Source organism: Notolabrus celidotus, chromosome 1 (assembly GCF_009762535.1).
Source record: "Notolabrus celidotus isolate fNotCel1 chromosome 1, fNotCel1.pri, whole genome shotgun sequence".
NCBI lineage: Eukaryota > Metazoa > Chordata > Actinopteri > Labriformes > Labridae > Notolabrus > Notolabrus celidotus.
The window spans coordinates 37,629,402-37,644,483 of record NC_048272.1 but is presented as its reverse complement, the minus strand read 5'-3'; the positions used below and the strand labels follow the sequence as shown (position 1 = coordinate 37,644,483).

At 39.2% G+C, this 15,082-nt stretch overlaps 1 protein-coding gene across 4 annotated transcripts in view; it reads right to left on the bottom strand.

Annotated features, from left to right (window-relative positions):
- Window positions 1–6,504: 6,504 nt before the first annotated feature.
- fbln2 (fibulin 2) overlaps window positions 6,505–15,082 on the bottom strand; it is a 99,114-nt gene continuing 90,536 nt past the window's right edge. For 3 of the 4 annotated variants that reach the window (XM_034698351.1, XM_034698362.1, XM_034698353.1), the window contains 4 exons: window positions 13,859–13,975; window positions 10,390–10,518; window positions 9,504–9,627; window positions 6,505–7,792 (listed from right to left, as the gene is read on the bottom strand). In XM_034698351.1, coding sequence (XP_034554242.1) covers window positions 7,432–7,792; window positions 9,504–9,627; window positions 10,390–10,518; window positions 13,859–13,975 — 731 coding nt within the window. In that variant the 3' untranslated portion in view covers window positions 6,505–7,431. The remainder of the gene's footprint in view (window positions 7,793–9,503; window positions 9,628–10,389; window positions 10,519–13,858; window positions 13,976–15,082) is intronic. The other variant, XM_034698367.1, reaches the window with a different exon arrangement.

The window sequence follows — 15,082 nt, the reverse complement described above, 5'->3', positions numbered from 1 at the left end:
ACTATTTAACACCCAGTGTATGGAGTGTTAGGGATTGGAGAGCATCCAGTCTGAGACAGTGAAGTGTGATATTTGATATTTGTTTGAAGTCTGTGTCTGCTGGATTTCTCCACAGCACAATGCTTTTAAGCCCTGAGTGACCCCACCATCTTCAGCGAAGATCCAAGCACCGTCTTCCTTCTGTTCTCCCTTAAAGATCAAAGCCGGCCAGCCTCAGTCCTCAATGTCAGAGTCACCATTTGCTTTAACTTTCTATGATCTGACATGCTTTAAAATACTAATGCTGCTCTCTGAAGGCTGTTATTGCAGCTTTGTAGTGGAGTTATCACACTTCTACAAGGAGTCAGTCTTTTATTACAAAATCTTATTCTCATGAGCTGCCGGATTCTCTCCATTAAATATGATATCCCACATATACTTTAATGAGCAGCATGAGGTGCTGCAGTGAAACCCTCCTGTGAAAACAGAATAATTAAACTCTACAGTAGCAGGCACTCAGCGAGGATAACTTTACCAAGCAGACTGAATTTAATGGGAAACTCAGGAATTAATATTGAACGTATTAAATTGAATATACATACTCAGTAAAATGTTTTTTCAACACTGATAACAAGCAAAAAAAACCTGGACTAACAGCTCTTAATGGTCTAAGTACTCAAAGTCATTCGACTGATAGCTTTTGGACAATTTGAATCCTTCAGTAAGGAGTTATTGACAGGTGATGAACATTTCATATTGATGCCTCTATTTGATGTATAAAAGCAAGCCAGGTCATCAGCTGTTAGACTGAATGGAACATTTAGTTCAAACAAAGCAGGAGGAGAAACCTTTGCAGAGAAGTTAAGGTGTAAGCAGAGCTCTGGTTGTTCTCATGGTAAAGTAACATTGTCACATATATGTAGTAGTCTTGATAACCCTTTGAAGTTGGAGGGATAATCAGAGGTCACACCCTAACATGTGTGGGACGCACCTCAATGGCCGGATGTGAGGAAACACCCAAGACACCCAGAGCAGACCTGTGTCCCTGCTGGACTCACCAAGCAGCCTCCCAAAGAAACTATCTGAAAATACATGTGCACACACACACATATACTAACACACGCAAGCACGCAAGCACACACACAAACACACACACAAACACACTTTTTATACAACCACAATTCCAAAAATAGGTTGGGGCACTGAGTAAAATGTCAAAGCTCCTGTTAGAAGTTTTCAGCTGAGGCCTCATTATAGGTGCATTTCCACCAAGAGTTCCAGGGTCTTTTAGCCCCCAGAACTACTTAACCCTGAACTAAAAGGTTCCTGTGCCCCCATTGTTGTCTGCGTTTCGACCGCGGGTTGAAGTCCTGGGTAGATTGGGCAAATCAGGCCAGTGACGTATGGAAAAAAATAAAAAAGTTAATGCACTACACCACCAGACCACTTGTGGGCAGAGATCGGCCGGTGTTTTGGTTTAAACAGCGACCCTGTTAACTGGAGACTCTCAGCCGGATGCATCCCTCATAAATGTCTTTAGACGATCATTAAATATCTGATGAGGATATTTTGAAATCTTAATAAAAACTAAACTAGTTTGCATTCCCAGGAACTCCCTCTGTGTTTCAACAGCTGTGTAAACTCCACAAACACTGACACGTTCAGCTGAAGGTCTCCAGTTTACAGGGTCACTTTTAAAACCGTAACACCGGGAAAGATGCTTCTTCTTTTGAAAAGTACACACACATACAAAACAGATAGAACAAATAGAACAAATAAAAACTAATGAAAGAAAGAGAAATCAAGTGGATCACAGATGGTGGGGGGGACGGACACGTTTCAGAGCCTTTCAAATCAGCTGGTTAAGACATTTTAAGCAGCGTACCATCTTTTGTGGAACTGGGGTTGTAACTTCATGTCTGTCTATTTTAGTAGGTGGGTACATTTGTGGCATTAGGTTTTGTTAGGAGGAGCTCTGACCTCCCATCACTTCATAGTTTATACTAATGGATGTAAGCATACAACCATGATAGCCTTTTATTTCAAGGCTCAGTTTGGTGTTTTGATACATATATAAATACACGCTGCAAAGGTAATTTTCTAACACAAGAGCACACACCTGGTATGAACAGATGAACTGCACCAAGAAAGGACAGAGACTTTAAACGTCTCTGATTCAAAATGACTGTACAGAATATGAAAAGTCTTTTGTTTTTTACCATTGTAGTCTCGCTTTTTACTGAGCCTTATTCTTACAATAGTCTTATTCTATCTTACTTTATCTGTTTATTATCTAGTTCAAATTTAAGTCACTTTTTATGTATATACTGTCTTATTTTTTAACTATCATAGACGCATAAATATTATTCAGTTAACTTTCTAATTTATATTTATTTTTTAATTGATTATGGATTATTTCATTTTTCATTTAGTTATTAAGTAAAACTTATCATCTTATGATTTGTACAGATTACCTCTCAGCATTTGAATGTTTTATTCTGTTTTATTGTGCTGTATTTATTATTAGTGTAGCATCTTAGTTTATTTTAATGGTTTAATTTTTTTTTGTGTTTTATTATCTTATTTATTTATTTTATTTTGGTGAGCTTAATTACCTATCTTGAGTTTTAACATCTTATTTTACCTCCAGTGTTTCCTCATTAAGATATCATGACAGCGTTTCTTCAGTTCATTCAGCAGCTTTATCTTTATTTTTCATCTATTTAGCTTTTTATTTATTTATTATTATTAGTTTTCATTTATTTATTATTATTAGTTTTTAATTTTTGCATATATCCTGTTTTTAACCTTACATATGGATTGCGGAATGGGTTTGGGTTGTGATGGGGGTCTTCTTTTTTTTTGTATTTTTAATTTATTCTGTTTTTATTATTTTTATGTACAGCACTTTGTGTTTCTTTATCATTGTATGAAAAGTGCTTTACAAATAAAGTCTGATTGTTGATCATTTTCACCCAACTCTACAGTTCTTTGATAAACTATGTTTTTAGTGTCTTCGAACTTCTTGTTGGTATTGTCTGGAAACATAAACTCTGCTTTCTTCAGGTGCAGCAGGCAGCTGTACACAAGCTGCATAAAATAGCAGACGAGACAGCAACTAGCTCAAGAAGCATTCAGCTTCCACAGAGACGAATATTCTCCTTTATGAACAAAATCAGAGTTCAAAGAAGAGTGTATATTACTATGTGTTTGGTAATGATTATTCAGTGAATCATATTCATGCACTCTGTAGTGCCAAGATCTCAACTCAACTGATCAAATATGTTAGATTTTAGAGTTACATGTTAGGAGCCTGCTCCACCACAGTGTGGGAACATCAGTTTGAAGAACGTTGTTTATCCATCTGACAGAAAAATCATTGCCAAACAGCTCTGAAGCTGCTCATGGTGGAGGAATTACATCTTACTAACATTGTGTTGTACTTCTTTTTTTCAACTATTCACCCAATAGAGCCAGTCCAAATATATTACTGGTGATATTATTCTCCTAAAGCTTGCATTCGTCAGACTTCTGTTTATATGGCGTCGTGTGAGAGCTTCACTCCCCACACTTTCCATTTGAAGGTTTATCAGTTGGTGTGTATTAATAGGCGGAGGCAGCAAAGCACACACACTTTCCGGGTGGGAATGTTGGAGGGTGTATCACACACTATGTGTTCTTTGTGGAGCGGTGGAATAGGTGATAATAAAAGATAAGATACAGACTTTCTTACATCAACTGGGAAAAAGGTTATTTTTAGAAACACATCTTAATTTAAATGCTTCGAATGACTCTTTAGTAATAAGTATCTGACTTTGATAGTTAAAAACACACTCCGATATGTAGAGCTCTAAAAGTGCCTCAGTGTTAAAGGGTGTGACACTTATTCTCTCGTCTTGCCTTAAGAGTTGTGCTTGGTTAAGAAGGTCTGCAGACACTTTCACCAGTAGATGGCGATGTTGACTTACTGTTCACTTTCAATGAAAACAACACTACAGCACCAGAAACCATCCTTTACAAAAGTGCTGACTAAAACTGACCCTGACACTACAGTTTGCTCTGCACTTTAAAAAGGAGAATGACAACAGTCTGATCTTTGTTTATTGTTAGGTGTCTGATACAAACCTGATGTGTTGTAGCTGAACAGTCTGTGTGAGAGCAGTCTGGAGTTAGACCGTAGACTGATTCATTCCTTACTTGGTCAAATGTGTACACAACTCCATGATTTTCCCCCTGAGACACTCACTGCACAGAAACAAAGACAGATATGTCCAGTCATAGATGAGACTTTATGTGATGATCAACAGGAACTCAGTATTTTCAGTGCTGCACCAATGATCACACAAGTCTGAAGTACAATTTGAGGTGAGTTTCACCACTTACATTTTATCAGATCATGTCTTTAAAATAATGATAATATACACCAAAGGCTGAAATAAATTTAACATTTGAACACATACTCAATCTCTGAACCATCTTCTCCCTGGATGGTTCAGATATTGACTATATTGACAGCTACAAATATCTAGGAATTTGGCTTGACAGCAAACTTTCTTTTGAAACACACATAAATAAACTGTTCACTAAGGTCAAATCCCACATTGGTTTTCTCTATCGTAACAAATCCTCCTTCATACACTCTGCTTCTGGTTAAGATGACAGTACTCCCAATTCGTGACTACGGTGACATAGCCTACAGGTCTGCTTCCAACACTCTCCTTCAAAAACTGGATGTCATTTACCATGCTGCTATCCGTTTAGTCACTGGAGCCCCATTCACCACTCACCACTGTCACCTGTACTCTCAGCTGAACTGGCCTTCACTCCACTCTCGCAGACAAACACACTGGTTTCTATTCATTTACAAATCCCTCACTGGTAAAACCCTGTTATATCTACAGTCACTAATCAAAAGGCACAGCACAAACCATAGCCTGCGCTCAAATAGCTTTATTAACCTCATCACACCTAAAGCCCCGACCTTCTTTGGTCACACCTCCTCCCAGTTTTCCGCTGCAAACGATTGGAATCACCTGCAACAATCCCTAAAGCTGACCTCTTTCCTTCCACTCACCACTTTCAAAAACATATTACACCCCATAACTCAACATCACTGTATTTGTTTTTAAATTGCTTTTAAGTTGTCCACTCCTGTCATATTTTGTATTGTATTGTTCTGTCTCTAGGTTTCTCTGTATGTCCTCTCTGTCTTTTGTTTTTTATTTATAATCATGCCACTTGTGTTGCCTCTTCGCACAGGTCGTTACTGTAAATGAGAATTGGTTCTCAATTGACTTACCTGGTAAAATAAAGCTTAAATAAAACACTATACTGTTTTCTCACCACACTAGGAGTTTTGTTTTTTGGGCCAATGAGGCGCAAAACTGACAAAGGTACTAGAAAAAAATGAACTCAAGATTCATCAATACATGCTGGGAGAAGTGTTAAAAGAAAGGAAAGGATTTAGGGTTTTGTTTCTAGCTTTAAAATAGTTAAGTGAAGAAATGAAAAACAAACACAAAGTCCACTTGAGAATCTAAAATTAACTTAAAAACTTAAGTATGATTCTATGAATTTTTGAAAATAGCACATGCACACAAGCTTGCACCAGTATTTGCTTCAATGTACATAAGCATGCCAAAATCATTATTATAAGTTTAAAGAAAATATGAAATATTGTGCTGCATTTATCAGCCCTAAAAACTAACAATTTAAAAAGTAAAACAAGCTCATGGGTCTAGTATGTCTTATATAAGCTATTTAATTTAAAAAAAAAATTTGTTTGTTTTTTTAAGGGAGCTTTCTCACTGCAGTAAGAATTTTGTTTTTGGGGCAATGAGGTGAAAAACTGACAAAAGTACTAGAAAAAATGATCTCAAGATTCTTCAACAAATGCTGGTAGAACTGAAGAAGTTTTAAAAGAAAGGAGAATATTTTTTTGTTTCTAGCTTTAAAAAAGTTAATTGAAGAACTGAAAAAGTCAACTGAGAATTAAAATTAGCTTAAAAACTAACATGGGATTCTTTATACTTGTAATTTTAGCACATGCACATAAGCTTCCACCTGTCTTTGCCTCAACGTACATAAGCATGCCCAAATCATTATCATATGTATAAAGAAAATATGAAGTATTGTACTGTATATATCAGCCCTAAAAACTAACTAAGACAAATAATAAATCAAGGTCATTAAAATGAAATAAAAAAATAGGTCTAGTATGTCTTATTTAAGCTATTTAATTCAAATGATTCTTTTTCTTTTTTTAGGTGGGCTTTTACACCTTTATTTATAGAGAGGACGGCGGATAGGATAGGAAACTGGGAGAGTGTGGGAAAGGAGCCACAGGCTGGAGCCAAGCCCGGGCCGCCCGCTACATGGGGGCACAATTTAACCATTAGGCCAAATCCGCGCCCAAAGCTATTTAATTAAAACATGTCAATCAAGTTCAAATCTTTTCTGTCAACCAACTTGAAAATGTAAAAATGAAACTTTATTAAAAGAAGAAATAAAGACATCTGAGACATCTTTTAATATTTTAAATACACTCTAGTTTAATTGCATAATGAGATATTCAGTTATGAATTAACACTTTCAGTACATTTGTCAGTTTTGCACCTCCACAGGTGACAAGTGCCCATAACTACTGGTGCTGCAAAGATTAATTCAGCTCTTCAGACTCTCCTGAATAACTCACAAAAATCCAAAGTGACATTGGAGGTTAAAGCACCTGTGAGGAGCTTCCTGTTTGTGCTGTCTCCTGTGTTCAAAGTGATGCCTTTCATCTCTCTGCAGATTCTGTCCAGTAGGTGGTGTTTTCTGACTAAAGAAACACCCTGCTTCTCAAAGCAGGGTGCCAGAGTATTTCTCTCTGTGAATGGAGAGATTTTTTTTCAGCCTCTTCTGAATCTTCCAGTCTGACACCTTCTCTGACACCCACCTCTAACTTTTAAAGCTTCTGGTTACAGGCATTAAACTTTTTTCTTCTGATGGTCATGTTTGTTTTTGTAGGTCATAAAAAGGCATCAATGTTTTCTTCTGTCTGTTTCATAGCCAGGTAAAAACTCCTCACGGACAATTCAAAGAGCAATATTAAAGAAAATAGAGCACCGACTTGTGATCCCAACCAGCACAGTGACCCGTGCAGCACCTCGCTACCTTCAGTATGAGCCAATAACTCGAGTAGACCTTTATAATGGTGGTACACAAAAGCTATATTGCATTATTGAGAGTCAAAATGAAAAACACTTTGGTAAATACAAATACAAGGTTTCTCTAGAAATGTGATTGAAAGTCAAACAACCAAAGACAAAAACACGACAAGCTCTTTGGCAACATTTCAAGATTCTTGAACAAAGCACGATTGTCTGGAGGCAAATAAAAGAGTCTGCACATATAAACATTTAGCACCATATGAAATTTCCAGTCCATTTCACTTTGTGTTTCTCTCTGGTGTTACACGGCGCTGGATGTGATGAAGACATAAATCCTGGCCAGAAACGAGGTGAAGGACCCTTGCCTCAGCAGCTTCATCTCCACATCAATCAGGAAGTCTTTGGGCTTCTTAACTTGTCTCTGCAAGTAGACGGCACCCGTGAAGCTGTTGAGCTTCCTGGTGCTGAAGTAGCCCTCCTCGTTGCCCTTAATGATGCTGATGACAATTTGATCTCCAGAGTAGGCAGGAGACGGTCCGATCCTGAAGATCTGAGCCGGGGTGATGATGTTGGTCTGGAAGCTGAGCTGGTAGTACGTGATGCGGACAGGTGAATTCTGACAATCCAGAGAGTTAGCAGGACAGCTGGACCGCTCACAGCGTCTACAGGGAAGTGAAGAAAGAAGGAAGAAGGAAGATAAGGTATGAGAAGGACAATATTTGGTCTGTATGTTGCAAAATATACACATTTTCAGTTTCTCTCTGCTGTTTAGTTTTGTAGCGAGTCCTGATTTTGAGTCTGATTTTGTCACCAGTACCAGGGGTGTTAGACGAATTCCTGAGGAAATGCTACATTCAAATTCATGCTAGTTTTCCGTGACTACCAACCCTAGCTTTAAAGTACTTAACAGTAGTAATTGTGTCAGTCACATAAGATGCCGGTCAGCTTGGCTCCTTCAATGAGGAGCTGTTTTGGAGAAACAGCATGGAAGCTAGGCTATCAATTCAAAAAGACAAAAAATTACAATTAAACTAAAAAATGAGTAAACCTTGACGTGACAATGATATAATGCTTACTGTGGACACTGGAGGTGACCTTTACTGAAAGAAGTTTGCAGAGAAAGATGGCTTTCTGATGGCAAGGTAAATAGAGTGTACACTCCCAGCTACATTAGCGTTTGGGTTGTAGTTTCTTAAAATTAGCTTATGATGTGCAGCGGAGTAACCACTCAGCCAGTCAGCTTGGCCCCTTTAGCACAGTTACAACTTGCAAGTTTTTAATACATCCCCACTTCAAAAAGCCTGAACTATCCCTTTAAAAAAACAGTAGAAAACACACATAACAGCATAAAAAGTGGAGAGCTCATATGACCTCCAGGTGCTGCTTGCAGGGCTATCCTCGTCTACCTCCTCATTCTGATGCTGATTGCTTATCCATCACACATCAGAGTTGTGGAGTAAAGTTTGATGAATTGCTCAATAAACCCTGCACAACTCTTGCCAAAACAAGAGTGTTTTGGTGCCGGCCCAATGAATCACAGGGTGGCACTTAAGGTAAACCAGAGGACGTGTTTAATCTCAGCCTTGGTCTGAGGCTGCCAAGTCGTGTCTTGAATGAGAGATGTCTCTCTGTGCCAAGCCAGGCCATGTCACACTCAAGTTAACAAGGTGTCTCTTGATAACACTAATAAGATGTCTCCTCTTGGCCGAGTGGAGAGTATGTGTGTGTGTGTGTGTGTGTGTGTGTGTGTGTGTGTGTGTGTGTGTGTGTGTGTGTGTGTGTGTGTGTGCTGTTGCTGTCCACTGAAGCGCAGAGAGCAGGGAGCTGCAGAGACCGACCAGGGAAGCACCAAGCTGATCGAAGCCATCTGACTTCATTTGAAGCCTCTATAGGAGCCATGTTCAGTTACCAGCCAGTGTTTCAAGCAAGTTCACAGCTAACGAGGCCCTTCTGTGCAGAACACTCCACTGCATAGACATGGATGTATGGTCTCGGCCATTAAAGGAGCAAAGGCAGAGAGGAGCTGAGGGGAAACCTTTGAAATCCCACTTCTTTAAGCATTGATCTATAACAGTTTGATTTTTGAAATATTAAATACCCAGGAGATATTAGTGCATCTGAGAGCAGAGACTTCATCCTGACTGAACTTAGGAAATACAAAGTAATCCTGCACACAATCAGAACAAAATGTGCTTAGTCAGAAAGCACTGCCTTTTTACTTTAAACATGTGTTCTTAGTTGTTGTGACAAATTCAGACTGTGCATTGTGCTCATTCATATTGTTATTTCTAATTAAAGATGGAATTGTTCTTCATTGTGCAGCTCTATAAAAAAAACCCTGGAGTAAAAGAATCTTTGAAAAGGGTAACTCACATGTCTGACACCTTCTTGTAGTTGTGAGGACAGTTGAAGGAGAGACATCTGAAGCCTCCCTGCAGGTTATAGCAGGTCTGTGTGTGTGAGCAGTTGTGGGTGCCAGTTGTGCATTCGTCAATGTCTGTAAGAAATGCCAACACAAAAAGAGAGAACCTCAGTCACACAAGAAGGAGAAGAAGGAGACTTCATTGTTTAAAACTATTGAGTCATTCTGACTGTTACTCATTCATCTTTATAAATACATATTAGACACAGTTTGACTCAACACTCCAAACTCAAGCTCTACTTGTTTACAGATTTTTCACCCATTAGACATTTTCTTAAAGCAGTAAATGTATAAGCTTGATCTTCTAATGAGGTTCCGTTGTCTGTGCTGGTTTCAAGATAATCAAATATTTGCTCAAATGTTTTAAAGGACTCTAGGAACTCACTGCACCCAGCCAAGTTTACAATTTCTTCAAATGAAATAAAGAGAATCATCTTAGTTAGTTAATATTTTTTTACACTTTGGACAGTGCCAGGCTGGTTGTTTCTTTCTGTCACCAGGTCTTAATAATAAGCTAAGCTCGTCACTTCCTGATCTCAACCCTCAGCAAGGATATTACAGTATGCTCTTATAAACAGCATGTCAATTTCAAAATAATAATAGAAAGAAGGAATAAAATAACATATAAATACGAATACAATTTAAAATGTAAAATAAAATAAAATAAAATAAAGTATATACAGAAGCTCAGAATAGTTCGAATTATCTATGTACAAAATGCTGGGAATGAAGAAAGACGTAGTCACCTTTAAATCCCAAAAAACAAACAAAAAACAAAACAAACAAAGTGTTGGAACTCATTAGAACCTCAGAAAGTGTACGTTCATTGACCCTCACCTCTGCAGGTGTGTCCGTTGGCTGACATGCTGTATCCGTGAGGAGGACAGGCACATTTGTAGCTGCCAGCAATATTCACACACTGGAAGGCACAAAGGTTTCCAATGCTCTGGGAGCACTCGTCAATATCTGGAAAACACACATCTCATTAGTCAGATCAGAGTTCTCGGGGGAGGACACAGGCAGGTCAAGGTTAGGCAGAATGGCTTTCACATTTGATGTTTTGTGTATGTTTTCTAATCTTGCATGAGTTTCTCAAAGCCCTGTCACCCACGACAAGACTGGTGACATTTATGGAAAAAGAGGCACCTCTCCTTTGGAAGCATCTACCAGTCAGGGCCCAGGAGGCAGACACCCACTCCACTTTTAAGAGTAGGCTTCAAACTTTCCTTTTTGATAAAGCTTATAGTTAGAGCTGGCTCAGGCTTGGACCAGCTCTTAGTTATGCTGCTATAGGCTTAGACTGCCGGGGGAACTGGCGCGCTGACACACTGGGATCCTATCTCACCCCCTTCCCCCCAACCCCCCCATCACTTACTTTAACTCTTCCTGTCCCATTAAAGTTACTAACCATAGACCTTTCTGGAGTCCCTGAGCTTGGACGTGCTGGACTCCAGCGGCAACAGCTTCTACTACTCGTCTCATCACTATCACCGCTCCCTCTCTCTCTTATTCTCATCTATCCCTCTTTCCAGACCCAACTCGGTCTTGGCAGATGGCTGTCTAACATGAGTTTGGTTCTGCTTGAGGTTTCTGCCTGTTAAGGAAGTTTTTCCTCGCTGCTGTACCTTGCTAAATATTGCGAGTTGCAATGCTCATGGTGGATTAAGGTGGGGTAAGACTGAGTTTTACCCTGTCTTGCTGTTGGGTCTCTGTTCATAATTTGACATAGAGTACAGTCTAGACCTGCTCTGTTTGTAAAAGCGTCTTGAGATAACGTTTGTTGTGATTTTGCACTATACAAATAAAGATTGATTGATAAGAAGCTGGAGTTTCTGAAACAAAGGAGCAGATGAGACGTGTGGCTTCCATCAAGTTGCCATCCAAACAAAACGTTGCTGAAGGAGCAACATTTTATGGAGAGTTGTAAGAAAAGTACTAGCCCAAACATACAGTATATTACAATATGAAAGATATGGATATTAGTCTGTAATAAAGAGTAAGAAGACAATTTGTGGTAACAAGATGACTAATCCTTCTTATAATACCAAGATATTTACTAGTTTTTCTGCTAACCCAATCTATTTGTTCTTTCCAACTCAAATTCTGCATTGCATCTTTCAATGTAAGAACAAAAAGCACAAAGAAAAGTCCACCATAAATTCTATAACAGTACAACTCCTGCTGAAACTGTCTTTTGGCTGTCCCAGGTAGTTTTCTTATTTGATCAAATTGTTTTCTTACAAATCCTCAGCTAGATTTGATCCATTAAGAGATCAATAAGCTGAAGTGGTGCGAAGCTGTCGTTTTTTTTGACACTACCACTCAGAGGCACCAATGTCTGAGTGTTCTCCCTTCATAGGGATTAAACTGCTCAGGTTATTCGACTATATGTTCGGAGCTGGTTGTATTTCCTGATGGTGTTGTTTTGAACTGCATCATTGAATATGTGTCTAATATTCATCCCCCTCTCTTTTTTAAAATTATAGAATATCTGCTCAGCATAATGCAATCCAATTCAACCTCATTGCCAACATGCGCTCAATACGAAACACTCTAACAGTGTGAATGAAAAGTTTGTTGCCAATATCCCTTTGTAAGGCAGAGTTTACGGCTGAACTGTTGTACTGAATATCAATAGATTTAACGAGGACTTTAATGCACCTCCGACATATTATCGCCTCAAAAAGTTGTTGTTATTAATGTTTAGCAATAAAAGGGTCTTTAAATAGGAAGCTGCCCCACAGCAATAGCTGGTAGTAGTTTAAAGTAATTTATACGTCTTACTGGGTATAAGCATGGAACACATCTATAAGGGTAGGGGTATGTGGAGCGCACGGCCTGATCCAGCGGGGGTTAGCTCCAGCCTCCACACTTCTTTCTGTTCTCTCTTTCTCCTCTCATCCCTCACACATGTTTTGTGTTGGAGCCATTAGGGGCCATGTGTCATGTTGTCACTACCTAGAGCTTCTATGGATGGAGCCTGGGTCTGTTGAACGTGGCCACAGCTGTATGGGTAGTGTTGTAATATTAAGGAGGATATGATGGACGGTGGAAGCTGGCATGGAGGTGGTGGCTCTGGGATGCTATAGGCTAACTATTATAAGCCTCCTCGAGGTGTCGTGGGCCTAACTTAACAAAACACCGGTGATGGGAGGTGCCCACTTTATAGCCCCAGTGATGACCTGGCTCTCAACGCCCATCTCTCCCCATCTATCTCAGGCTGCGGGGGATACGAGGAGTCTTGTGGTAGGCTTGAAGCTTATTAGATGAGGGTGTGATTGGACCATAGACTGTATAAATAATGGACGTAGCCTCCCTGACATCACCCATCTGTTTCTGAAGCCTTGTTTGAGGCCAATCGTCTGCCATAGTCTCCCAGTGAGTTAAGTCTAATTTTACTTCTTGTGTTTTTCCCTCCTTGTTGATTGTCTTCACCTGTGCCTTGTTGGTCTCACCTGTGTCCTGTTACTCGTTACCCAGTGTGTATATAGTCTCTGGCTGTTTTCGAAACGGCCTGCTACATACTACCTACGAATGTACTGCATAATGAATTTAGTCTGTAGTATGACTGTTCTGCAGGATGCTGGGTCAGGCGTCGCTGGATTTCCAGTTTCGGAAAGCAGAAGTAAACAATGACCAAGCTGATAGAGAAACTGCTTCTTTAACATCACTTATGATTTAAAATTTTAAGAAGTGGTTTATATGGAATTTAATAATTTTCACAACACCTAAAAACTGACTGGGAAACAGTACGTGAGGGAGACTGGTCCGATGCATATTGTGAAATTTTCCTGAATCAATACGACATTGAGGGAGTCTTGGCATACTGCAGATTTTGCTCTTGTTCACATACTACATACTGAATTATGGCCAAATCAGTACGTACTGCTAGTATAGTAGGCGGTTTCGTAAACAGCCTTTGTGTTTCCTCCTTTCTGTGTCAGATCATTGTTCACCCCGCCCGCATGTTCCAAGTGTTCGAATTGTTTCAGTGTCTCCTGTTTATTTGTCAGACAGTTTTGTTTATTAAATCCTTAAAGTTTTGAATCTGCATTTTGGGTCCTGCACTTTATGTTTGCCATTTGCTGGATCGTGACAGTTGTCTGTACCTGGGTACCATTGCAAATGAGGGTTCTCCCTCGATGTGTTTTCTGAGGATTTAAATAAATAAATGTTGCTGATGATGATCCTTCTTATCAAAGCACAGGTACCTTATATCAGGCTATATGAAAGTCAAATACTCAATAACCTTATTATTACCACCCCTTATTTTACCAGAAGACATGAAGTAACTTTGTGATAATACCTTCACAGGTGTGTCCGTCCTCTTTCAGGAAGTAGCCTTGGCGACAGTAACACTGATATGAGCCGTAGATGTTGGCACATTCCTGGCTGCAGGGGTTTTTGTCACATTCATTAACATCTGAAGAAGAAAAGACAGTTCAAGATTTGTTCCTGTTTCCATGTTTTGAAGGATAAAGCTGACCTCTGTTCTTTTTTCAATAAATCCTAAAAAACAACATTTTGACATTAGTATCTTCAAGCCAAGCTCACTTCGGGGGGTGTAGATTTTAGATAATAAGTTGCAGATTATTTTAAGTAGTGATTTATGACACATTTGATTCTCTAGTGAGTGTTAGAGCAGCCGGCATGTGTCTGAAATACAGTCAAAATATGTGACACGTGAAGATGCCGAGGAAGATGGCTGCTTGAACTCGAGGCTTCAGCGCTGTTGCCACTAATCTTTTGCTTTAACTGGTAACATCCATGATATAGTTCTACTACTTATTGCCACATATATCTGTGCCTATATTAAATGAAATACCTAACACCTGAAAGAACAATGCTAATACAGCTCAACAGCCTCACAGCTCCAAGTCTAATGCTAACTCCAGAGCTGAGTAGACTACAGCAAACAACGCAGATATCATCACGGTCGAGCAAAACTCCAACTCTGTGATTCTGTGCAAAAGTTATCTGAGGACCAAAAGGTTAACTTTATGGAACTGAGGCAAGAAATGTCTGAAACTTGAAGAGCCGTGACTGCAATGGAGGAGAAGCTAGCAGACATTTTTACTCAGATGTCAAGTGCAGAGGCTCGCCTCAACATGCTAGAGCAGGGGTTCCCCAACTTTTCAGCCCACAACCTCCAAAATATAGGTGCCAAAGAATCACGATCCCCACTGTCCCTCAAAGTGATTTAATGTGGCTTCATTTAGCTGGTCTTCAGAAAATTAGCCTACCTACATGAGCATGTGTCTGTGTTTCCTGTGCTGTTATGAATTAACCTGCTGCTACTGATGCTTTTGATAATTAACTGTTCAACTAACACTAAACTTAAGAGTCATCTGGTAAAAAGAAAGGCAGGAAACTCATTACATTTTCTATTTACAAGGTTTTATTTCAAATGTAGCTATAAGTTAAGTTATAAAATGTGTTAAAAGTCAGCTAAAAGTAATTTGATTTAATTCATGTTGATTTTCTGTAAAGTTAAAAGCAGTATGGTATTGCTGTTTCAGCAGTGAGTTAG